The sequence below is a fragment of the Lutra lutra genome, chromosome 4 (genome assembly GCF_902655055.1).
Source record: "Lutra lutra chromosome 4, mLutLut1.2, whole genome shotgun sequence".
In the NCBI taxonomy this organism is placed as follows: Eukaryota; Metazoa; Chordata; class Mammalia; order Carnivora; family Mustelidae; genus Lutra; species Lutra lutra.
This window is the reverse complement of record NC_062281.1, coordinates 49,260,519-49,285,880: the sequence shown is the minus strand read 5'-3', so window position 1 is coordinate 49,285,880 and position 25,362 is coordinate 49,260,519. Positions and strand designations below refer to the sequence as shown.

The following is a 25,362-nucleotide window of genomic DNA, read 5'->3' as shown; positions in this document are numbered from 1 at the left end:
CATACCTACTGAATGCAGAGAACTATATGTTTTTATTTCAAAAGAGACACAGAAATAGGAATATGCTGTCAAATTACTTTTTGTGATGTAGAATATACATCATAGCATCATAGGGCACTTAGGACCTCATTCTGAAAATTGTATCATTCCTAGTTCTAACATTTGATTCTTCCACTTTAACCTTCCACATCTTTTGCTTCTTGATGATACTACTTTGGAGACAGATCAGAAACACTGGTCCATGTACACCAGCCACCAAATCTTGAAAATTCTCAGGATTAGTGAAGCAAGCAACTCAGTCATACATATAGAAATTGACAACAGTGAAGGTCTTAGCATTTTGGTGTAAACTTCTCAGCTACTCCAAAGATGATATATCCAGATCACAGATTGGGGTAAGTTTCCAAGTCTTGTAGAATAGACTCCATGTAGACAAAGGAAAGAGGTCAGACTATGTATTTCTTGGCTCTCAATTTCTTTCTCTACAAAATGGGGATGATAGGAATATCAGGTAATATAGTTGTATAAAGATAAATTATCTGAACCATGTAAACTGTGTAGAATAATGGCTGACACTTAGTAAGAACTAACATGTTTTATTATTTTGGGAGTGCAGTATATCCAAAAGGTTAAGACAATTTTTTTTTAAAGATTGTTTTATCTACCTACCTACCTACCTGTCTATTTTAGAGAAAGAATGTGAGAGACGGCACATGAGGGGAGGGGCAAAGAAAAAGGGAGAGAGAGAATCCTCAAGCAGACTCCCTGCTGAGCATGGAGTCCGACCTAGGGCTCCATCGCAGGATCTGGTGATCATGACCTGAACCAAAACCAGGAGGCACCCTGAGAATGGATTTTCAAGTCAATTTAGTTTTCCTTTGTATCCTGTGTCCTCTACTTCCTAGTTATATGAATCAAGTTTGCAGTTTCTTTATGTGTAAAATGGGCAGTAAAGAATAGCAACCTTGTCAGGTTATATAAATATATAATGAGACAGAAATCATGTAAAGATCTTAGTCCAATGTTTGGCATATAACAAGTACTTGACATAAGTAGATGTGTAAAATAGATGATTGTAAAATGCTAGTTCCAAATGGGGAGAAAAAAAAAGATCTTGGAAAAGCTTCTAATGATATCAGTGACTAGATTTAAAAAAGAGTGGATTCTAGGGGTGCCTGGGTGGCTCAGTCATTAAGCATCTGCCTTTGGCTTGATCATGATCCCAGGGCCCTGATATCAAGCCCCACATCAGGCTCCCTGTTCAACCGAAGCCTGCTTCTCCCTCCTCGCTGCTCCTGCTCTCTCTTGCTATCTTGTCCCTCTCTCTCTTAAATAAATAGATAAAACTTTTTTTTTTTAAAGAGTAGATTCTTGTTCTGTGTATCTCTGTAGTGTGAGATTAGGCATGAAAATGCCTAATATCATATTAAAGCAAATTCACATTGCATTATGTGAATCAATTAACTTACATAACATTCTTAAAGTATGGAGTATTTGTTTTATGTAAAGAATTAATATTATGTTTTAGGAAACTCTTGGCCAGGAGAAAATAAGCTATTATAAATATTTTATAATGTGTTGTTATTATTTACATTGACAGTGAAACAAGAAATCCTTCTTGAGGATTTTTATATTCATTGCCATGTGGCAAATATTGACTAAGTTGTTTGTCAGTGTTCATTTTTAAGTATTATCATTTTTTCCCCATTTTATTTTATTTTATTTCTTTTTAGTGTTCCAAAATTCATTGTTTATGCACCACACTCAGTGCTCCATGCAATACGTACCCTCCAGAATACCCAACACCAGGCTCACCCATCCCTCCACCCACCTCCCCTCCAAAACCCTGTTTGTTCCACAGAGTCCACAGTCTCTCATGGTTTGTCTCCCCCAACTTACTTCTTCTCTCCATCTCCCAATGTCTTCCGTGTTATTCCTTATGCTCCACAAGTAAATGAAACCATATGATAATTGACTCCTCTGCTTGACTTATAATCTCTTCTAGTTCTGTCCATGTTGATATAAAAGATGGGTATTCATCCTTTCTGATGAAGGCATAATACTCCATTGTATATATGGACCATATCTTCTTTATCCACTTGTCTGTTGAAGGGTATCTTGGTTCTTTCCACAGTTTGGCGACTGTGGCCATTGCTGCTATGAACATTGGGGTACAGATGGCCCTTCTTTTCACTACATCTGTATCTTTGGGGTAGATACCCAGTAGTGCAATTGCAGGGTCATAGGGAAGCTCTATTTTTAATTTCTTGAGGAATCTCCGTACTGTTTTCCAAAGCGGCTGCATCAACTTGCATTCTCACCAACAGTGTAAGAGGGTTCCCTTTCTCCACCTCCTCTCCAACAATTGTTATTTACTGTCTTATTAATTTTGGCCATTCTAACTGGTGTAAGGTGGTATCTCAATGTGGTTTTGATTTGAATCTCTCTGATGGCTAATGATGCTGAACATTTTTTCATGTGCCTGTTAGCCATTTGTATGTCTTCTTTGGATAAGTGTCTGTTCATGTCTTCTGCCCATTTTTTGACATGATTATCTGTTTTGTGTGTGTTGAGTGTGAGGGGTTCTTTATAGATCTTGGATATCAGCCCTTTGTCTGTAGTGTCATTTGTGAATGTCTTTTCCCATTCTTTGGGTTGCCTTTTTGTTTTGTTGACTGTTTCCTTTGCTGTGCAGAAACTTTTGGTCTCGATGAAGTCCCAAAAGTTCATTTTCGCTTTTGTTTCCTTTGCCTTTGGAGACATATCTTGAAACAAGTTGCTGTGGCCGATGTCAAAGAAGTTGCTGCCTATATTCTCCTCTCTGATTTCGATAGATTCTGGCCTCACATTGAGGTCTTTTATCCATTTCATGTTTATCTTTGTGTATGGTGTAAGAGAATGGTTGAGTTTCATTCTTCTACATATTGCTGTCCCATTTCCCCAGCACCATTTATTGAAGAGACTGTCTTTTTTCCACTGTATATTTTTTCCAGCTTTGTCAAAGATTATTTGACCATAAAGTTGAGGGTCCATATCTGGGCTCTCTGCTCTGTTATACTGGTCTATGTGTCTGTTTTTGTGCCAGTACCATGCTGTCTTGGTGATCACTGCTTTGTAGTAAAGCTTGAAATCAGGCAACATGATGCTCCCAGTTTTGTTCTTCTTTTTCAACATTTCCTTAGCAATTCGGGAACCTTCTGGTTCCATACAAATTTTAGGATAGTCTGTTCCAGCTCTTTGAAGAATACCCGTGGGATTTTGATCAGTATGGCATTGAAAGTATAGATTGCTCTAGGCAGTATAGACATTTTAACAATGTTTATTTTCTGATCCGTGAGCATAGAATGCTCTTCCATCTTTTTGTGTCTTCTTCAATTTCCTTCATGAGTGTTCTGTAGTTCCTTGATTACAGATCCTTTGCTCTTTGGTTAGGTTTATTCCCAGGTGTCTTATGGTTATTGGTGCTATAGTAAATGGAATCGATTCTTTAATTTCCCTTTCTATATTTTCATTGTTAGTGTATAAGAAAGCAACTGATTTCTGTACATTGATTTTGTATCCTGCCACATTACTGAATTGCTGTTTGAGTTCTAGTGGTTTGGGGGTGGATTTTGGGTTTTCCATATAAAGTATCATGTCCTCTGCCAAGACTGAGAGTTTGACTTCTTTGCCAATATGAATACCTTTTATTTCTTTTTGTTGTCTGATTGCTGTTGCTAGGACTTCTATTACTGTGTTGAACAACAGTGGCGAGAGTGGGCATCCTTGTCATGTTCCTGATATCAAAGGGAAGGCTGTCAGCTTTTCCCCATTGAGGATGATATTTGCTGTGGGTTTTTCATAAATTTTATGAAGTTGAGGAATGTTCCCTCTATCCCTATACTTTGAAGGGTTTTAATCAGGAACACGTGCTGTATCTTGTCAAAAGCTTTTTCTGCATCAATTGAGACACCATGTGGTTCTTCTCTCTTCTCTTATTGATTTGTTCTGTCACATTGATTGATTTGCAAATGTTAAACCACCTTTGTGTCCCATGGATAAATCCCACCTGGTCATGTGGATAATCTTTTTAATGTACTATTGGATCCTATTAGCTAGGTTCTTGTTGAGAATCTTGGCATCCATATTCATCAGGGATATTGGTCTGAAATTCTCCTTTTTGGTGGAGTCTTTGCCTGGTTTGGGGATCAGGGTAATGCTGGCTTCATAAAAAGAGTCTGGAAGTTTTCCTTCTGTTTCTCTTTTTTGAAATAGCTTCAGGAGAATAGGTACTATTTCTTCTTTGTATGTTTGATAGAATTCTCTAGGGAATCCATCAGGTCCTGGGCTCTTGTTTCTTGGGAGGTTTTTGATCACCGCTTCAATCTTGTTACTAGATATTGGTCTATTCAGGTGGTCAGTTTCTTCCTGATTCAGTTTTAGAAGTTTATAGGTTTCCAGGAATGCATCCATTTCATCTAGCTTGCTTAACTCATTGGCATATTAAGTATGATCATTTTTGATAATTATTGAAAAAAGCTGTTAAGATGAATGCTTAACATTTAAAAACAATTGACCAACTTTTCATGGTGGTTGTCAATTAAAAATGGAATGAAGCACATTTTCCAGAAATATAAGTCATTACATGACACTGAGTGATAATTTACTATATCCACTGGATCTTGCTATTGGCATTTTTAGTATTTGCCATGGATTGCAAACCTGGCTACAATTAACAATCACCTGGAGAAGGAAATTTATTTATTTATTTATTTGACAGAAAGAGAGGTAAAGAGAGAGCATAAGCAGAGGGAGTGGCAGGCAGAGGAAGAGTTAGAAGCAGACTCCCCACTGAGCAGGAAGACAGATGATGCTGGGCTTGATCCCAGGACACTGGGATCATGACCTGAGAGGAAGGCAGACACTTAACCAAGTGAGCCATTCAGGTCCACTGTGGAGTAGGATATCTAAAATAGAGAAGTCCACACAGACTTCCATCTTTGGAGATCTTGTTTCCTCAGGAAAAGGATCAGAAATCTGTATTTAAAAGAAGCATCCCAATGATTCCAGTGACTTTCTGGATTGGGAAGTGCTGATCTTTTGCTCTAACACATCATTATTCTGGTCCTAAAAATACAGTGCATGAGATTTTCATAAGTCATCGCAAAGATTCAGATAAATATACTTTTTGGTAATGTATATGTGAACTCTATTTGAATCATTTTGGAGGAATTTAATTATGTGGCATATTTTATGTAAGGGCTTTCATCAATTATAGAAATAAAATTTTAAGAAGGCTCAACTTAAAATTAAATTTTTGGCATTGACATTCCCATAAATCTGATGTTCATAAAACATTTCTTACTGAGGCACACTATGGACAATTTTTACAGTGGATAATTTTAAAGCATAGAATGTTTAGGTTTCATATTTTTTTCATTTGCTTTTTAGGGTAAATAGTTGTATGTCTGAAGTTAAAAATCTTTCCCTTGGAAACTATTATCTGATGATATCTAAATTTTAATTTTTCTCTCTTTATATTTTTAAAACAGGAGTTCTTGCAGTGTGTTCTCAGCTCACACTATGTTTATAAAGCAATATCCTAAAATATTCCTGCAGAAAAAACACAGACTGCCTAAACTTTTCAAACTGGAGGGAAAAAGGTAATGATATCTTCTTTTGGAAGCAAGTTTGGTGTGTGTACACATTAAAGAACAAATGGAACTCAAATAATGAAAGTATTTGATCTGTTTCCAGCACTCCATGCTAGGGAGCTCCCAAGCAAATGGAGTTTGATAGGAAAGAATAAATTCACACAGCTCTTTTGAAGGAATTTTAATTATATGGTATGATAATTAGTACTAATAAATGTATGTTGCTCCTTTAGTTTTATCATTAAAATGAATAAGCAACTAGCCCTATATAATAAACATAATAAAAGAAAATACTATTAAGAATGTGAAAGATAATACAGTAAATGATACAGAAAAACTAAGAGAATTATAAATTATGATAGAATACCTTATATAGCTTGAGGCTAATTTGATAATCTAGATCTCATTGGTTAATTTTCTAAAAAACTGTGTTACTGAATTTATTCAAGAAGATAAAAATTAAAAAATTATTACGGTATAAATAGAAATTGTGCAAGGCATTCTTCAAAAGTATTTTTTGAAGCAAAAAAGAACAAAAGCAAAAGTTAAAAACCCATAGCCCAAGTGATACCACTAGAAGTTCTTTTCAAATGTCCAAGGAAAGGTAATTTCTGTGCAATTTAATTTTCCTAGAGTGTTGAAAATAAAAAAATAGTTTGTGAATTTGCCATGTATGTATAACTCTGATATCAAAATTTAACAGGGGTGGTTATAGTAATAAACAAGAAATACCAATTTTTATTATGAGTATATAGGCAAACATACACAATAAAATTTAGCATAATAGTGTGTTAGATTTGTACATCATGTTTAAATTGGCTTCATCTCATGAGTGAAAAGAAGGTTCATTATTAGAAAAGCTATTATTATAACTTTATAATATGATGAGCTCAAGGAGAAACTGTATGATCTATCAGTGCATAAAGGTATTTGATGTTATTCAGTATCTATGTCTCATAGTAAAATAAAATCATGCTTTTATGTGTAATGTGTATAGTAGGTGGCTATTAAATAGTACAAAACATTTATTTTTTCATCCAGAAAGAAACTACTCTAAGGTAGCAATAAAAACACCTTAAGCTGAATTAAAATAAAATTTCATAAAATATATTAAGAAATTATAAATCTCTAAGCTTAGCTTGCACTGGTCCTTCATGTAATGTGATAAACCCACATATGCCTGGACGGTGGGACTAGAGCTTGGGTGATTCAGAGAAGCTTTCGGCAGAATATAATTGATGAGGAAACATGAATCTTGGCAGACACTAAATACCTACGCCATTAAAACTATTCATCAGTAGCTTTTACCTATTATCATTATTGCTGTATTCAACACTCTATAATTCATTTAACATAAACGTCGTGTGAACACAAATGTCATGTGACAGATATAATAGTAAGACTTTGAAGTATGGTATGCCTGGTTGTGAACATCTGGTGAGAATGCCTGATGGCAGGCATTTGCTAAATATCAAAGAGCAGGAGAGTAGAAGAAATGCTTCATACAACCATTAAATTCACTTGGAGCAATGCCACATTAATGAAAATAAATGGAAGACCTGGCTGAGATATAGGGAAACAGTTCTACCTGAGCAAAAAATGTGAATACAGAGCAAAAATGAGATCAAAGACTGGTCAGAACTATAATGATTATCTAAAATTTATTTTATTTATGAATTAAGTAGAGAGAAGGTAAATTTTTGGTAGATTCACAGACACAGGATATCAAATAGACAACATTTCTTTTAAAAAAGCACTGAGTTTTCACCCAAATGACTTGGATTTGAGTTTCTGTTTTGCACAATTGTGGCAGCATGAGTTTGGGATAGTCTCTGAATATCAACTGCTCTGTTTTAAGTCAGGAAGAGAAGATAATATCCTCCTTCAGAGTTATGCATGGAACAAACTTTTTAATTGTACTAACTCTTATTATTATCATGTACTTATAGATATAGGCAGTGATGTTTTATATAGATTTATACCAACTGTCAAGAAATTCTGCTTGTTTTCAAGTGAGTTAATCAACAACGACAATAATGAGTTAATACATATAATACAGTAACAAATCACTGCATTCTTCACTTCAACAGGTTTAATACTTACCATTTTTTAAACAAAAAAAGACAGACTTAAAAAATCTTCCTAATTAAAATATACTTGACAAACAATATTACATTAGTTTCAGGTATAAAACAGTGATTCAGCAAAACTGTACATTTTGCTATGCTCACAAGTGTATCTACCATCCGTCACCATACAATGGTATTACAGTACCACTGACTATATGCTCTAGGCTGTGCCTATCATCACTGTCCCTTAGTCATTCCATAATTGGAAGCCTGTATCCCCCACTCTCCTTCACCCATTTTGCCTTCCCTCCCAATCTGGAAACCACTAATTTGCTCTTTGTATTTATGGGTCTCCTTCTGCTTTTATTTGTTTATGTATTTGTTTTATTTTTTAGAATCATTACACGGTATTTGCCTTTCTCTGTCTGAGTTATTTCATTTAACATAACACCCTCTGGGGCCATCCATGTTGTTACATATGGCAAGATCTCATTCTTTTTCTTATGGCTAAGTAATATTCCATTGTATATATACCACATCTTCTTTATCCATTCATCAATGGACATTTTGGGTTGCTTCTATATCTTGTCTGTTATAAATAATGCTTCAATAAACAGGAGTGCATATATCTTTTTTAGTTAGTGTTTTCATTTCTTTGGGTAACTGTCCATTAGTGAAATTATTGACTTGTATTTCTATTTTCAATTTTTTGAGGAAACTCTATACTGCTATCCACAGTAGCTGTACCAATTTTTATTCCCATCAACAGTGCATGAGCCAACACTTTTTATTTCTTAGAAAAGACATAGACTTTATTATTTTTTTTAAAGATTTTATCCATCTACTTGACAGACAGAGATTACAAGTAGGCAGAGAGGCAGGCAGAGAGAGAGAGAGAGAGAGAGAGAGAGAGGAGGAAGCAGGCTCCCCGCTAAGCAGAGAGCCCAATGTGGGGCTCGATCCCAGGACCCTGGGATTATGACCTGAGCCGAAGGCAGAGACTTTAACCCACTGAGCCACCCAGGTGCCCCCCAAAGACATAAACTTTAATCAGTATACCTTCATATCAGTTCATTTCTGGAGTAAAAAGTTTAAGGAAATGATAGTAACTGAGAAAACAATAAGCATCACAGAATGTGGTAATCTTTGTTGAAGATATATTTATCAAATAAGTAATGTTTTAGGAGGGTAAGAATTCATGTATTTACAAGGAAGCTTGTATTCTTATTTAACTTTTATAAATCTTTTGACTTACCTTTTTGGATAGTAAGGTTAGAGACAATATACTTTTTTTTCTTTTAGAGAATGAAAAAAATGACTAAGTTGCAACTTTTATACTGGGAAAATTTAGTTCACATTTTTAACCTTTTTTTCATTTGTCTGTGGGCTTGTTTTAATGTTAAACTACAAAGTTGTGTATGGGCTTTGGTTATAATGTTCGTCTCATCAAATGTAGCATCAAATTGAACATTGCACTTAATATGCAGAGTGTGGCATTTTAGAATTTTTTGATACATTTTTACTTGACATTTTAATGAAGTCCAATCAGTATCTATTATTTAAAAAAATTTAATTCTAATTAGACATAGGATCAAATAAGGACAAAGAAAAAGGAGTAACTTGCTATGTTTAGAAGGAGTTTCAGGTTTATAACTAGTAACAGGTTATAACAGGTTTATAACCAGATAATGGTAAAATTCAGTAAAACCATTTTAACTTAGCTTGTGTTATATAACTTACAACTGAATAATTTGACCTGGGAAGAGAAAAAGGATTTTAGTAGTGTGCCATACTGTGCCCATCAACCCCAGGATTTTACTAAGAGTATTTTTTCAACATGCTAAAGGCGTCCTGACCAGAAGAGGTCTCCTGGGATGCTTCTCATGGGCCCAGAAGTCTGGCCATGCTCAGTTGGGCAAATTACTAATTACCACAAAAGCTGTCAAAGCATGTTTTGTATAAGGAATTGATGCTTCAGTTTGGACTTCAGATTCTAAAGAGAGTAGGATATCCCAGCTGCTTGAACTGAAACTCAAAATTTTACTTCTAGATCTAAAAGCAGCAGTAACCTGTACCTTTGATCTGGGTTAAAATGATGTGGAACTTCTCCGTAATAAATATATTTTTTCCAAACACATTTTAAAACAGCCATTTGGTATAGTACACATACTACCTTGATGGATTATAAATTCTCTCTAGAACTGTAAGTGCAGAAAATGCTGGAAAACTAAGATGAATATCTGGAGATGAAGCAACTGAAAACCTAGAGCAAATGGATTCTGATAGACTGACTCAAAAAAAAAAAAATCTCTATAAAATTACTTTCTTAGCTTGTGGTTTTCTTTTGAGATTTGGACTTCATTTCATTCCCTAGCATTGTGAAAATTATTCATGTGCTCAGCTACATCTAAGTAGTGCTTATTTCATGCTAGCTTGAATCTGGCCTCAGGGTAATTAAACATAGGATATTTGAAAAATGTGTATTTAACATTAGAACAAATGGAACTCTCCTTTTTATGATTATAAACCCCCTATTTTCTCTGAAGTTCTGAGGTCTATTGAATGAGATGCTCCCTGTGTCTTTTTAAAGTCAGAACTATCATAATTCTGTTGAACTATTTTTCTCTAAATAGAAAAGCAAAAATTTACATTATCTGGAAGAAAACTTACGATATGTTTTATCATTTGTTTATTCATTTAAGTAATATATACTGAGTACTGACCATATGTTAAGTAAAAGTCACACGAAGTCTCCACTCAGAAGATATGGCTTTGTAGCACTGGCAGGCACAAAGAGGTAACAAAAAATATATATATATAAGTATCAGAGGTGACAGAGGTGATTGGGAGGTGGTTTCCACTCAGAGTACTTATGTTAATAGCAGACAACGTACTGGAAGATCAACGCAAGCATCCTTGAGGAAGTGATGTTGAAGTTCAGGGATAAATAAGAGTTGGCTAAGAGAAGGTAAATGGTCCCTGAGACAAAAACAAAAGAAAATAAAACAAAACCAAAACACCCAGGTGCATGCGATGATCTTCACACTGTTTATTATATAAGTTCTGGTGAAGCTATTTTGTCGGTATACTAATTGCCTAGTTCAGTAGTTGCCACCAGAAAGTTGTTGAAAAATTTTTTTCCAAAATCTTTAGTTAATTTCTTCCATATGTATCAAGATGGGTGTGCTGGTGGCTGAGAGTGCAGGTAGAGAAGATAGGAGGAAAGAAAAAAGAAAGCAGAACGAAGGAAGGAAAGAAGGAAGGAAGGAAGAAGAAAGGAAGAAAAAGGAAAGGAAAAGAGAATGAAAGAAAGAAGGAAAGAGAAAAGGAAGGGGAAAAAGGAAAGAGGAAGAAAGGGTGAAAGGCAAGGGAGAAATGAAGGACTGACATGCTAGCTCATGAAAGCAATATTTGGACCTTTTGGAGAATTTTATGATGGGAAGGGGAGGGAAGTTTATAGAAATCTAACTAGTTGCCTCACCCATGCTCTGATGTCTTTTGTGGCCCAGATCAAAACCTTTACTGTGACAGTATCATAGCAGAGCGGGGTAGGATTTCCCTGCATTAGAGTGGACTGTTAGAAGAAAGTTTCCAGTCTGAGTCTAAAGAAACCTACCATCCATGTTTACATCTGCCACTGAGGAATGGCTGATTATGCTAAAAGGAAGGCCTTTTTGGCACACTTCCTTCCTGATCTAACTAAATTAGACAGTTTGGTTAGATTTAGATAGTTTTGGTTAGAATTATACCTGGGAATATCTGCTGAGGAAGGTTGAATGGCTCTGCCTGGGGTAGAGGCATTCTAACTTGGAGTTGTGGAGCTATCCAGGAGAGAGGAAAGGCAGAGAAAACAAGGGGCAGACAAGAAGCAAGAGGAGCCAGGAAATAATTGGAGAAGTGTGTACAGAGTAAGGAGAAACCATTGATCCTAGGCATTGGGTTGAGGACATTTAAGAAAGCCCTATTTATGGATTTCAAGTATGCTGTGCTATATGTGGTACAGCATCTCTTTAGGATAACCGCAGTGTTTGATGAAATCTATTAAACTTACAAATGCTCTAAATATTTGGTTTAGTTTAGTTTAGTTTTGTTTTGTTGAGGAAATATAGTCAGAGCTGGTTTTATTTCTGGATAAATAAGACATGGAGTAAAGAGTAAGGAAGAAATAGTACAATCTGGGGAAATACTGAAATCTTAAGGAGAGCTTTGTACTTCTGTGGATTTACATGGGACTTTATCTAGATTTTAAGAGGCCAGTAGAACCCAGCTTTCATAATTTGTATTGCATGAAACTCCTGACCAATATCCTGATAATGGAAAAATGTGATACCATCAGTTAAGAGACAGGTAATAGACATGGTGCAATTATGAGTTCAGCTGGAGGAGTATTGTAAATGTTGATGTATTTTCTTATAAATCCCATTCATCAAAGACCATATGCAACTAAGGGGGGAAAGCCATCTTTGATTCAAATGGAGTCAGTTCTATGCTTTGAAAGGCTGTAGTTGAATGTTTGGATCTTCTTCCAGATTATGTACTATTGGTGGCAGGAAATTTGCCTCCCTATGCTTCCAAATTGGCCTTTCCATTCTTCAAAACTAGATGCTTCATTCATTACGTAAAGTAGCCATATGAGGCTGAGATCTCTTCAAAGAGATTACTTTGAAAAGAGGAATAGAATTTCTAAAAATTTACTGGACACATTTTCTCTGCATTTTAGTTTTCTCTTCAATAAATTAAGTCCAGTGTGAGTGATGGTATTGCTGAATGGTTACACTGTGTTTTATCATTGTTTCTCAACAGTCAATAATCATTAATTCCTATACAGAAGTCAGGTAGAGAGGCTTGGTACTGAAACAATGTTTTCTATAAAATGTGGAAATGGGGTTAGAAAAGAAACTTGATAAAAGCCACTGAAGGGAGTGTGTAAGAGCTTAACAAAGCTAATTTAAGAATGCTGAGAGTAATTAAGGATCAGTAAAAATTAGATAATGTAGATTTGTAATCACCAAGTGTGTTACCAGTTCAGCAATGTTCTGTGGGTGGAAAAAGTAGGGTGATTAAAAAGGAAAAATTAAAATGATATATACCTGAGAACTGAGAGAGTGAACAAAATAAACGCTTCTTTGTTTGGGTTTGGAGGTTAGCAAATGTTTGTTGAATTGGATTGTGAATACAGGGAGTTTAGGTTATAAGTGAAGACAGAGCATGGTATTTGATTACTCTTATAAATATATATTAATATATTGTTATATTAAAGGTTGTCTTTAGATATCCCACCTTTTAAAATCTGAGCTTTTTAATTTCAACTAATCCTTAGTAAGTAAATAAGCTTTATGAAATAATTTCACTTTCTTGCATTTTCATATGGCTTGTCATATATTATGGAAAATGTATTGCTGTTTTATTCCATAGAATACATGTTAAGTCCAGCTGTTCACATTTAACTGTGGATTTTCTATTGCTCTTTGGAAACGAAAAGAGGAGACTTTGAGTTTGGCATAGACATTTTTTTTTAGTAGAAACTAGGGAAATACTGCTTACCTCTGTCTAATCTTAAAATATTCTTTCTTATATTATAAGAGATGACAGGATTCCAATGTTTGCTGTCAAGAGTACATAATGGAACTTGCCTTTGAATCCTCAGTTGTAACTTTGGATATTTTGGCAACGTGTAGGACAAAGTCAGCACTATTGTACAGCATAAAACAAAGCTTGCAATTTATTAACTTGCATCTTGGGGATGGCATTTACCCATAATTATTTCCCAGGTTTGTCATTAGTGATAATTAAACTAAGCTTAATAAATGGAGTATACATAGTACACTTAAAGTGACTGTATTTATTTGTATTTTTATGAGTCAGGCTGACTTTATTTAAAAAAAAAAAAAAAGGATCCGAGAATCCTCATATTTTACTCTGGCTCTAACTACTGCCTAGTAAAATTTATAAGATTTACAGAAAAGTGGGGGATGGAGTTACAGATTTGGGGAAATTATTTTTTAAAAAGTTTGTAAGACCTATAATACAAGAATACACAGATTGCAATGTGTTGTTCTGATGGCCTTTGGACTACTCACATCTGGGTTTGTTGTTCTGCAATTTCGCAATTGTGTTGCCTTAACAAGATTACCTAAAACTTGGACTCTTAGTCTCTTCATCTAAAATAGAGACAATAATACATACTCTATAGTCATGTTGGAGGACTGACTGAGATAACGTATACTAAATGTTATTTTATTTTGCTCGGTGGTGGTGCTAAATCCCAGTCACCTGAATTTATTGAGGCCTTTTTTTTTTTTGCCTTTAATATAGCCAATTTAAAAACATTGATAGCTACAAAAACTATGATGTTGCACAAAACTATTATTTTACTAATGCATGATTGTGGAATATGCACTGGCCATTTAGAAAACATTGGTCCACTGGGTTATACAGATCTTAAAAATGTTGACATGTTTATGCAATATATGAAGATCACAGTTTTTTAATATCACTAATCATCAGAAAAGCCTTAAGTGTTAGGAATTTGTCAAGTTTACAGACGTGGATACAAGTTTTCTAAAAATAAAATTTTACTTGAAAGCTTGAATTTTATCATAAGTGACAGATACTGTATATTTGAGGTGACAAGTGCACTTCACTCATTTTTGAGAAAATATATTCCAAACATAAAAAGTCATTTATCATTTGTTTTTTGGCTATTCTTTCAAGTAAATATGAAGTGCAGTGAAAAAAGTGGATAGTTTAGCTTACAAATTAGATAATAACTCACTTTTGAGACAAGGATACATTTGAAATGCTGCAAAAATTCTTTATTCTTTTCATTTTGTCACACAGAATATCACAAAAAAATGTGTGCTCAGGGTCAGAGGATTGAGATTTAATAAAATTAATATTTTTTCTGGCTTTTTAAAAATTGCAAGTGTGTGGCAGTGAATAATTCAGTGACTTCTGATATAGTTTGATCTCATTACTTTGAATCATGCTTAGTTGCAAATAGTTTTACCCATCATTATTTTTCATGACTAAACTTCAACACAGCAAAAGAGGGAAATCACATCTTAGTGGTATTGTGATCTTTTTAAATAATATTTTTTCTCTTTATAGTTACTGAGGAATTAAATAACAGTGATTTCCTATAGTCTATATAACTTAATAAATGCATGAAACATGATTAATATTTTACAATTAGATTCACAAAAATAAAAAATTTAATAATATCATGGTGGCAGTGAGAATGTAGAGCAACTGAAACTTACACCTGGACTACATTTTTAGCCATTTTAGAAAATAAATTGGCTAATTATTAATATAATTGAGGATGAACATACATTCTGACTTAAAAATTCTAATCCTGGGTCTATTCCCTGGAGAAGTTGTGTATATATAAGACTAGTCATGGTAGGCAAGTTTGTATAAAGCAAGCAAACCAACAAAAAGCAAAACAAACCTGGAAACAAAATCTCAGTTGCCCACAGACTGAGAAAATGGGAATAGAAAACCCCCTTTGTGATAATAAACAAACGAAATCTTAGATAGCAGTAAAATGAGTGAAAGATAGTCATTAAGTCTCATAAACACAGTGTGAACAATAACAAAAAAGCAAGTTACAGAATGCTTAAGAATTCATTTCTATCGGGGCGCCTGGGTGGCTCAGTGGGTTAAAGCCTCTGCCTTCGGCTCAGGTCATGATCCCAGGGTCCTGGGATAGAGCTCTCTGCTCAGCAGGGAGCCCGCTTCCTCCTCTCTCTCTGCCTGCCTCTCTGTCTACTTGTGATTTCTGTCTGTCAAATAAATAAATCTTAAAAAAAAAAAAAAGAATTCATTTCTATCAAGTGCAAAAATAATATGCAAAATTAAAATTAAGTTTTTAAAGGGATGCATACATTTTTGATTAATCTGTATAATGAAGACCAAGGAACAAAATTCAGGGTAGTTCTTATCTCTGGAGTGAGTGCTACATCTGTCCATGGAAAAGTAGTTGTATAGTGCCACAGGTACTTTATAAAGATCTGAGTGGGTACACTAACACTGTTTTATTGTTATTTTTAAAAGTACAATGTATTATGTATTTTTTAACTTAATAATCAATAGAAAAAATGCCAAAACTTTAAAAAGTTAATAGCAGAGAAATGAATAGAATTGCCTAATTACTGGCTCATTATGATAACTATCCAATTCTATAGATAATTTCATGCATCCCTATCATTTACCTTGAGTAAAAATTAATTCAGAAATAATTAGATGTAATGATTCCAAAAAATATGGGAAGATTGCTAGAAGATATTAATCTGTCTTATAATGTCTATGTCTATTTGACATGGTCAATATATTTTTGAGTCAAATTTAGCATCTTTAGAAATTTCTTTGGCAGGAAAATTCCTTGTACGTCCTTGTTTAAAAAAGGAGTATTTTTTAAACTCTTTTCATCTTGAATGTCTCAGTTTAAAACTCTCTGTGAGAGACATTATCTTTTCCTACATTTTTACACTCTTATAAGAACCCTATGATTGTTTTTCACAACATATATAAATTCTTTATCACTTTTATTAGCTTTCAATAACATATTTAGAGACTGATTATACTATTAGTGCCTTCCTGCATTGGGTAGTAAGGAGCATATTGGCTAAGCCAGACTGTCCTGAGACCTTGTTGCCCAGGAGATACCTGGCTGGCCCTGTCCAATGATGGCCAATATTACATGTTGCATCAGAAGTTGCATGGGTGAAGTCCTGGTCATGGTAGGGCTTTCCAAGATATGATAGGACCTTATCTTAAATAGGTGTATGACCATCATTATAAGCCAAGTATGTGTCCTGTGAGGAAATGGGGGAGACTTTTGAAACCATGCTCACTGATGACTGATGATATCATGTTTTTCCTGCTGAGATATGTATACACTGACTTTATTCCAATAAAATGGAGTAAGTGGTATTAAGAAAAAAAAAAGGTAGTAAGGAACATAAAGGCAGAAATACAATTGTTTGTCTAATGAACTTTTACCTAGCAACCTCACTAAGTTCTCTTATGAAATTTGTAGATACTAGAATAGTGATAATGCCATGTCATTAATAATAATGTCATTAATAATTATAATGTCATCTGACAAAAAAAATAACAGTTTTACTGATACATTCTGGTTCTTACACTTTTTACTTGTATTTTAATGCCTAAGACCTCCATTATTGTATTGAATAGGTTAGAGCAGGATAAATGTCTTATTTCTAATTCCAGAGGCAAAGCTTTTTAAATTTTAGTTTAAGTATAATATTTGTTGTATTTTTAAAATACTTTTGTCATATTAAGAAAGTTTATTATTTCTAGTTTTGTAGGATTTTATATTACACATAAATATTATATCATATGAAGTGTTTAGATAATCATAACTTTTCTTATTTCATTAATGTATTGAATTACATACCTGAAATAATATTCCTGGTATAGTCTCAACTAGGCTATGCTTTACTTTCTTTTAAAATTATTACTGGATTCTGTTTATTAGTATTTTGCTTAGAATTTTTGCATCTATATTGTGATATTGGCTTGTTTTTTCTTTTCTTGTAATATCCTTGCCAGGTGTTGATATTGAGGCTATGTTGGCTTCCTAAAACTAGCTGGAAAGTATAACTGTCTTTTGTATTTTCTAAAAGTGTTTGGCTTTATTTATTTATTAAGAGTTTTGGAGCACCTAGGTGGCTCAGTTGTTAAGTCTGCCTTTGGCTTGGGTCATGATCCCAGGGTCCTGAGATAGAGCCCCACATCAGGCTCCCTGCTCAGTAGAAGCCTGCTTTCTCCCTCTTCCACTCCCCCTGCTTGTGTTCCCTCTCTCGCTATGTCTCTCTGTGTCAAATAAATAAATAAATAAAATCTTAAAAAAAAAAAAAAAGTTTGACTTCATCATTAAGACCATTTTGACCAGGAGTTTCTTTGCGGAAAGAGTTTTACTTATTAGTTATATATATATTTTTAAGGTTTTGTTTATTTATTTGACAGAGAGAGACACAGTGAGAGAGGGGAACACAAGCAGTGGGGGTTGGAGAGGGAGAAGTAGGTTTTCTGCTGAGCAGAGTACGGGGCTCAATCCCAGGACCTGGTGATCATGACCTAAGCCAAGGGCAGACACTTAACGACTGAGTGACCCAGGTGCCCCTTATTAGTTATATTCTTTAAAATATTTAGAACAATTAAAATTTTCTATTTCTTGTATCAGTTTGGTAATTTGCACTTTTACAGTGATTTATCTCATTCTAAGCTTTCAGATTTATTGGTGTGAAATTATCAATAATATGATAATTTTATATCAGAGATCTGTGATGAAATCTCCTTTTTCATTCCTGATATTTATTTCTACTTTCTCTCTTTTTGTTCTTGATCAATTTTTTGCTAAGTGCAGTAGATCTGGTTTTTCCAAGTTTATTAGATTTTTAAATAACCAAGTTTTGGTATTGTTTATTACTCTGCTTTAAGAGATTTTTTTTTTCTTTATTGTATACTTCTACTTATTTTGGATATACCTTGCTCTTTTTTTCTCACTTCTTGAGGTGGATCCTTAGCTCATTGATTATCAATTTAAAAAAAATACATCCACTTAAAGCAGTAAGTTTCTTTCCAATTAGTTTTATATATACCTTTTTAGTCTAATGCCTGAAAAATCCTTAAGATGATCAATTGAAAAAAAGAGCAGTAAAACAGCTAATCATTGAGAAAAAAGGGACAAATCTTTCTGTACAATCCCAATGAATTGTCAAATTAGATTAGAGGGTAAAAGAATCCTAAACACATTAGATACAGAAGCATTGTATTTTACACACACACACACACACAACATAGTTATACAAATATTGCATATCTTGGCACAATCTTAGCATATAATGACTAAGACTTTATGAAAAAAATCTTTAGAGGCCTGAGAATAACACAAAGTATTCAGTTTTCAAGTTAAACCCATGAGTATCAGAGATTTTACCCCATATCAAACTTTGCTTAAAAAATTTAAAGGTACAGGTTATTGTGGAATACAGAGAGATGCAGAAGTCTTGAGATCACCAACATAGCTCTCCAGAAAAGAGCTGAATCATGTCCATGGCCTTCCATACTCCTGCTTGCCTTGTCTTCTTGTACAATTTATTAACTTCTCATGAAATGATTTTTGCATTTTGTATGACTGATTTCTTTAGACTATATATATTGCATTATTACTAGTTTTACTATATAATGGTGAGGATAATTTTCTACCATTTCCTGAAGAGCATAGAGCACAATTTAATCAATTAATCAATTAATGTGTATGGCCACTTATTTGTTCCTGTTGCTTTTGTTGGTTTAGTATCTCCTGGTTAATTTTAAGAAGCTTAAATATCACTGGGGACTATTGTGAATCCTTTGGCTGCCTTGAGATTTCCAACACAAAGTAGGAAATCAGGAGTCATGTGACTTGGACAAATAAGATGAACTTGGACTGGAAGAATACTAAGTCCAATGGAGACTCACTTCCCACATTCCTGCCACAAAGTCAGCCATATCTACCTCCCACTTTTCCTCAGTCCATGGACCTCTCTTCTCCAGAATATAAAAACTTCATTCTATTTGCATTTTAGCATCCAGGCTGGGTGGAGGAAAGCCAATTGCTTTGTACCTGAATTCTTATCATTGTTGAGTTTTACTATGCTTACTATTTATGGTAGTAACTAGGGATAGAGTTTTAAGTGGAGTTCCAGGTCTGGAGGAATGGTTGAGGTTCTGTAAAAGGAATGGAAGAGAAACGGATTTTGGCTTTTAATTTTATCTTTGTAAATTATGCTGGGCTATCTCATTTCTGTATACATCAAGTAAGTAAGTTTTACTACTGATATTTTAACATCTGCAAACTTTAGAGATATTACAGAAACTCTAGCTCTACTAGTTATGAGTGGTAAGAGAAATTATATAAACCCCTTAACCTGAAATGTCCTTATCATATCAATAAGGGATAATATTGCTTATTTCACATAGTTAATATTGATACGTGTATATAATGTTTAGCAAAACAACTAGCATAAAAACTCAAGTATGCATTAGACGTTAATGTGATTATTTACTGTTATTATTCCAATTAATGTTTATCTTATATTTAAGTATGATTTTTATATTCTCTTGTATATAATATAGGTCAGTAATCTATGATAATTTTGGCTTTTACCATCTCCTGTACATTGTTTTTTTCTTAAGGATAGACAGCATTTGTTAGTTTTTGCTCTTAGGTTTTTAGTGACTTTTTGATAGGAATGCGTGGAGCTAAAAAAATGAATGGAGAATGGTCATTCAGTTATACATCTCCTGGGGACTTGGATGTATGACATACTGTAGCATAAGAATAAAGAAAAATGGCTTCTTTCAAGATGTTCATAATTTACCAGTTGGAAACAAAAGTTTTTAAAAAGCACTTTTATTGTTGGTATTAAGTTTACACCAAAAAACAAGTATATAGCTATAAAGACAAGGATGTTAACCATTGACTTCAAATATTTCCTTAAAGTATGTACACTTAGTTACAAAACATGTTCCAATCACTTAAGACAGTTATAATATGTATAACCAAGTTCTGTATGTAGAAAATATTTTATGTATGTCAGTGTTGAGGCTTAACAAGATGATGTATTTAACTGTACTACTGATGATTGGGGGAAAAAAGTAAGGCATTGAAAAGGCATACACTATTAAAATGCCAAATTATCTTACAACAGTGCCTTTCTAGTCTTGACAGTAAGGAGTTCATGTCAATCATTTTGTACAATATGTAACACCATAATCTGTTATGTTCCTTTGTTCAGAAAATCTATCGAAGACACAGTAGAATATGAACCCCCAAAACGTGATGATTCTCACAATATAGCTATCCATGTTAAAATAGCACATGGTGGTCTTACTTTATATGAGCCCAAAAAATTTGAAGAAGAGTTTGTAGAATTCCTGGATATTTTAAAGAAATTGTAAGTATTTTTAATATATTACTTCTTGTAGTTGAATAATAGTTTTGAATAGCTCTACTTTTTTTTTTTTTTAAGTTAACTGCTTTCAGGTAAGTGTGCTTTAATTGTATTCTACCATAAGTGATTGATTCAGGGGAGGTAGAAATACTGAAGACTGTTTCTAGATGAATGGAGTCTTCATCAATTTCATCTTCATGGCATATCATGGATATATTGGTAATATATCCAACTGTGGCACATTTTAATTTTATGTTGCAAGCAAAATAGGTGTTATTTACTGATTGTGTTAAATCAAAATTATGTTTAAGATTTCATCAGCTTATGGTTACTTGTCAGCTCTTCACAGCATTTAAACTATCTTCCCCATCACAGAGGCTTTAAGATAAACTTACCTCATATCTTTTTAATTTCTTGGAAGACATTGTACTATGATTGGGACACCTTCCTGAAGGAAGAGGAGGAGAAGGAGAAAGGAGGGCTTAAATTTAGGTGGAGGCTGGTTTCCAGGGTTGGTATTGCATTTGTGAGTAAAATTAAAGTTGAAATGAAGATGAGAAGAATCTGTGATAATAGAATAAAATGAAGAGAAAGTGTCAAGACTAGAATTGTGCCCAAAATAAAAACCAGTAGCATGGAATGAGAAACCAAAAATCTGGCATTTATGTTTGGATGAATACACTAAGAATTCTATACTAGAAGCACTCTTCCTCAAAATTGTCATTGCAGGGGCACCTGGGTGGCTCAGTCAGTTAAATGGCTGACTCTTGATTTCAGCTCAGATTTTGAACTCATGGTCCTGAATTCATGCCCAGCATGGAGCCTACCTGAAAAAAAAAATTAACACTGCAAATTTGAGAAAATATGGTCAGAACTTCCAGGAAATTTGAGAATAGTCAGATTTCTGATACTTTTACTTAGAACAACATCAATGAAATAAACACAGCAAATACTAGTCCCCTTATAACAAGGGAGTTGTGAGGGAATTATAGAGAAGGAAATCATAACCACCTGTCATACAGGGGTATAATTAAACTGGTAAGCTGCAGAAATAGAAAATTTAATGAGAATGAGTTCAGTGATTATGCTAAATATATACTTTGGTAGAAAATCACTAAAGCACTGAAAGTTACTGGAGCTATAGTCACTTGCATTCCATTAAACCATAATGTTGACAAAAATTGCATTGGATTAAATATTTTAAGTGTCTGGAAACCCGTGAATCACTCACTGCTGATTTCAGATTGTGCTGGGCTGCAGGATTTTCAGTGGGGTAATCTCTGTCTTTCTGAAAATAACAAAGTGGCACTTCCCAGATGACATAGGTTCTGTCTAAAATGCAGGAGGAGCTCAAGTGACACGGTTCTCTGGCAAGGTGTTAAAATCCTAAGAAGTAAATGTAGGCTGAAGGTAGGATAGAAATTAGAAATGTATAAAAACCCAGTACTATGTTAGCAAGACTGAGCAGGAGCCATGGTAGAAGGCTATCCAAACAGAAGATGGAATAGACAAAGAATCTACCGCCGCATCCTTAAGTGGACCTCCATGAAGTCCACTTAACAGTAAATCTACAAATACCCTAGACAGTAGATGTTGGGAGAGTGGCAATTTCCAGAACCCACTCCCTCACTCACATGTGAGAGAAAGTGTGGGTAGGTAGAGGAGATCTTGAAGTACTCCAAGCTCCTACTTGCAGTGGCTCAGAATTGGCCACGTATGACTTTTCAAAACGAAGGTAGCAGGTCTTGACAGCTGCCAATGGGTGGGACTGTGTCACTCACTGAGTTACAAGGGCAGAGTATATGAGAGGGGAACTCACTTTTATGTTTAATGTTCACGAAGCCTTTAATTTTTATACATAAAAATTCTGATTCATCCTCATATTAGTGCTTTGAAGTGGATATAATAAACTAGTCAGTAAAAGAGCAGTGCATGTGCTTAGTCCATAATCTATATTTATTCTTCTGCAGGCATGTTTTTATCTTCTTGTCTTCTTGGTGCACTAGTGTATTCACTTTCCATTACTGTATAAGAGATTATCATAAACATAGTGACTTAAAACAACATCCATTTATCATCTTTCTGGGCAAGGCTTAGTTGGGTCCTCTGCTCATGTCTCAAAAGGTTTCTTTTTTTTTATTAACATATAATGTACTATTTGTTTCAGAGGTACAGGTCTGTGATTCATCAGATTTACACAATATGTAGCACTCTCCACAGCACATATCCTCCCCAACTTCCATCACCCAGCCATCCCATCCATTCTGCCACCCCCACCCCCCAACTCCAGCAACTCTCACAAGGTTTCAATTAAGGTATTTGTGGAGCTACATTCTTTTCTGGAGCATGAGGTCCTCTTCCAAGGTCATAAGTGTTGGCAGAATTTGCTCCTTGTAGTTGTAGGGCTGAGGTCTCTACTTCCTTCCTGCCTCTCAGATAGGCACCCATTTCATCTCCTAAAGACCCGCAGATCCTTGCTGAATCACCATCCCTCAGACCTTTCTACAACATGGAAGCTTACATATTCAAAAGCCAGCAAGGGAAATTCTCTCTTTCTCCTATTCTGCTAAGATGAATTTTTATATAACTTAAGGACATGTATATCCCATCACCTTTGTCATATTATATTGGTTAGAAATGAATGTTGGTTTTGCCCCCATCCCTAAAAACTCAGGTACGGGGGATGAGTGGAGGGTCTTAGGGTATGTTAGCCATATTTAATAACATCATAAGTCTCTGTGATTCAATCACATTTGCAGTGGGGCTGTGTGCTTTATGTACTCAGATAAAGTACTTTAACTAAAATTCTGTTTATTGATGGATAAGTTGTCATCTCTGTAGCCCACTTTATCTCTAACTGAACCATGATCAGATTGATGGGCTTCCTTCCTGATGTGATTTAACACATTTTTAAAAGTAGCTATCTACTTTCTAAAATTCTTCAGTTTGTTATCCTGACTAAAATTTTAACAAATAAATTTTGAGTAATAGCAGCCTCTTTTTAAAGAAATGCAAATATGCATGGGAAGATTAAAAAGCTGTTGCTTAGGGATACCTGGGTGGCTCTATTGGTTGAGCATCTGACTTGTGATTTTGGCTGGGATCATGATCTTGGGAGGTTGGAATTAAGCCTCTTATTGGGCTCTTTATTCTGAGTGTGGAGGCTGCTTGAGGATTCTCTCTCTCCCTCTCTCTCTCTGCCCCTCTTAAACACCACCCCCCCATATGCATGCTCACACACACTCTCTCTCTCTCTCTCAAAAAGAAGAAGCTATTGCTTATTGGTAACTTGGTGAGATTTGGTTTAATCATATTGATTACTTACCTTCCATTTTAATTCAGCAGCTTTGAGTAAACAGTGCTGTGTGAGAGGAAGGATAAATGATTTTGAAACATTAAAATCATTAGAAATGGCAAGTCTGGGAGATGTCTTCAGCGAGGTGGGGGTTTGAGTAACTAAAAGATGCTGTGTAATTAGGAAGTGTGTGTGTGAAGAACAGACTGAGAGGGAAAGATGAGAGATAGAAAAAAGAGTTGGGAGACTTTCTGTTAAAGTTTTTGTTTTAAGGCGTATTGGATTCAATATAAGTCTGTAATGTTTATTAGTTAAGATTTTGGATTTTAACCAACAGAAATCGATTCTGGTTAAAACAAACAAACAAACAAACAAACAAACAAACAAACAAAAGATGGGGAAAGACAGGAAACGTATAGAAGAATAATGGGTAGCTCCCCAAATAGAACTATGAGATACTGGAGATGATATGAGCTAGAGCACCTCTGATTGTCTCCTCGAGATACAACACTGGACTTGGGGCACCTGGTGGCTCAGTCAATTAAGCGTCTGTCTTTGGCTCAGGTCATGACCTTGGAGTCCTGGGATTGAGCCCCCTAGTGGGCTCCTTTGTTCAGTGGGGAGTCTTCTTGTTCCTTTCCCTCTGTCCCTCCCCCAGCTTGTGCTCTCTTTCTCTCTCACACAAATAAATAAAGAAAATCTTAAAAAATATACAACACTGGACTCATTCAGCTACGAGTATTTTTGATTGGGAGTTTTTAGGTTCACACTTTAGTTCAGGGATAAGAAGTCAGATTGTTGTAGTTTGGTTTTGTACCCACCCCTTGGATAAATACTGAAGGGGCAGTGCACTTTTATTGATAGTTTTACTGAGTTTATATTCAACTGGTAAGGGATAGCCTTTCTAAAGGGATAGCATTTCAAAAGAGAAACTATTTTCGGAGGGGGAGATGGATCATGAATAAACATCAAAAGTTATGAACTAAAACATGACTTAGAATTTTAATTTATAAGTAAATTTACTGATTTAATATTTTGTTTCTGGCAATGTTCTTGGTATTGGGACTTTAGTGATGAACACACAATATATTTGCCCTAATGGGAGCTTATATTCTAGTGTGAGAGAGAGAGAGAGAGATAATAAACATGTGTATTATGTCAGTGAGTGATAAATGCTAGGAAGAAAAACTAATGCAGAATTGGGGGATAGGGTATGATGAAAATGATCAGAAAAGTCTTTTTTGAAAGGTGAAATTGATTAGATAATTTCATGAAATAAGAGAGAACTAGGCAATCAAGTATCTTGGAGAAGTGCATTCCAGGCAATGCAAGAGCCCAGGATGGCAACATGTTTTGTAAATTGAAAAAAAATTTAGCAAGGAGGCCAGTACTATGAA

The 25,362-nt window shown here is 34.7% G+C and overlaps 1 protein-coding gene across 1 annotated transcript in view; it reads left to right on the top strand.

The window, feature by feature from the left end:
* The window catches only part of CNBD1 (cyclic nucleotide binding domain containing 1), a 472,936-nt gene that overhangs the window by 33,293 nt on the left and 414,281 nt on the right, over positions 1 to 25,362 (top strand). Inside the window, exons 3-4 of the mRNA XM_047728365.1 lie at positions 5,532 to 5,642; positions 20,515 to 20,673. Of these exons, the coding sequence (XP_047584321.1) occupies positions 5,532 to 5,642; positions 20,515 to 20,673 (270 nt within the window). The remainder of the gene's footprint in view (positions 1 to 5,531; positions 5,643 to 20,514; positions 20,674 to 25,362) is intronic.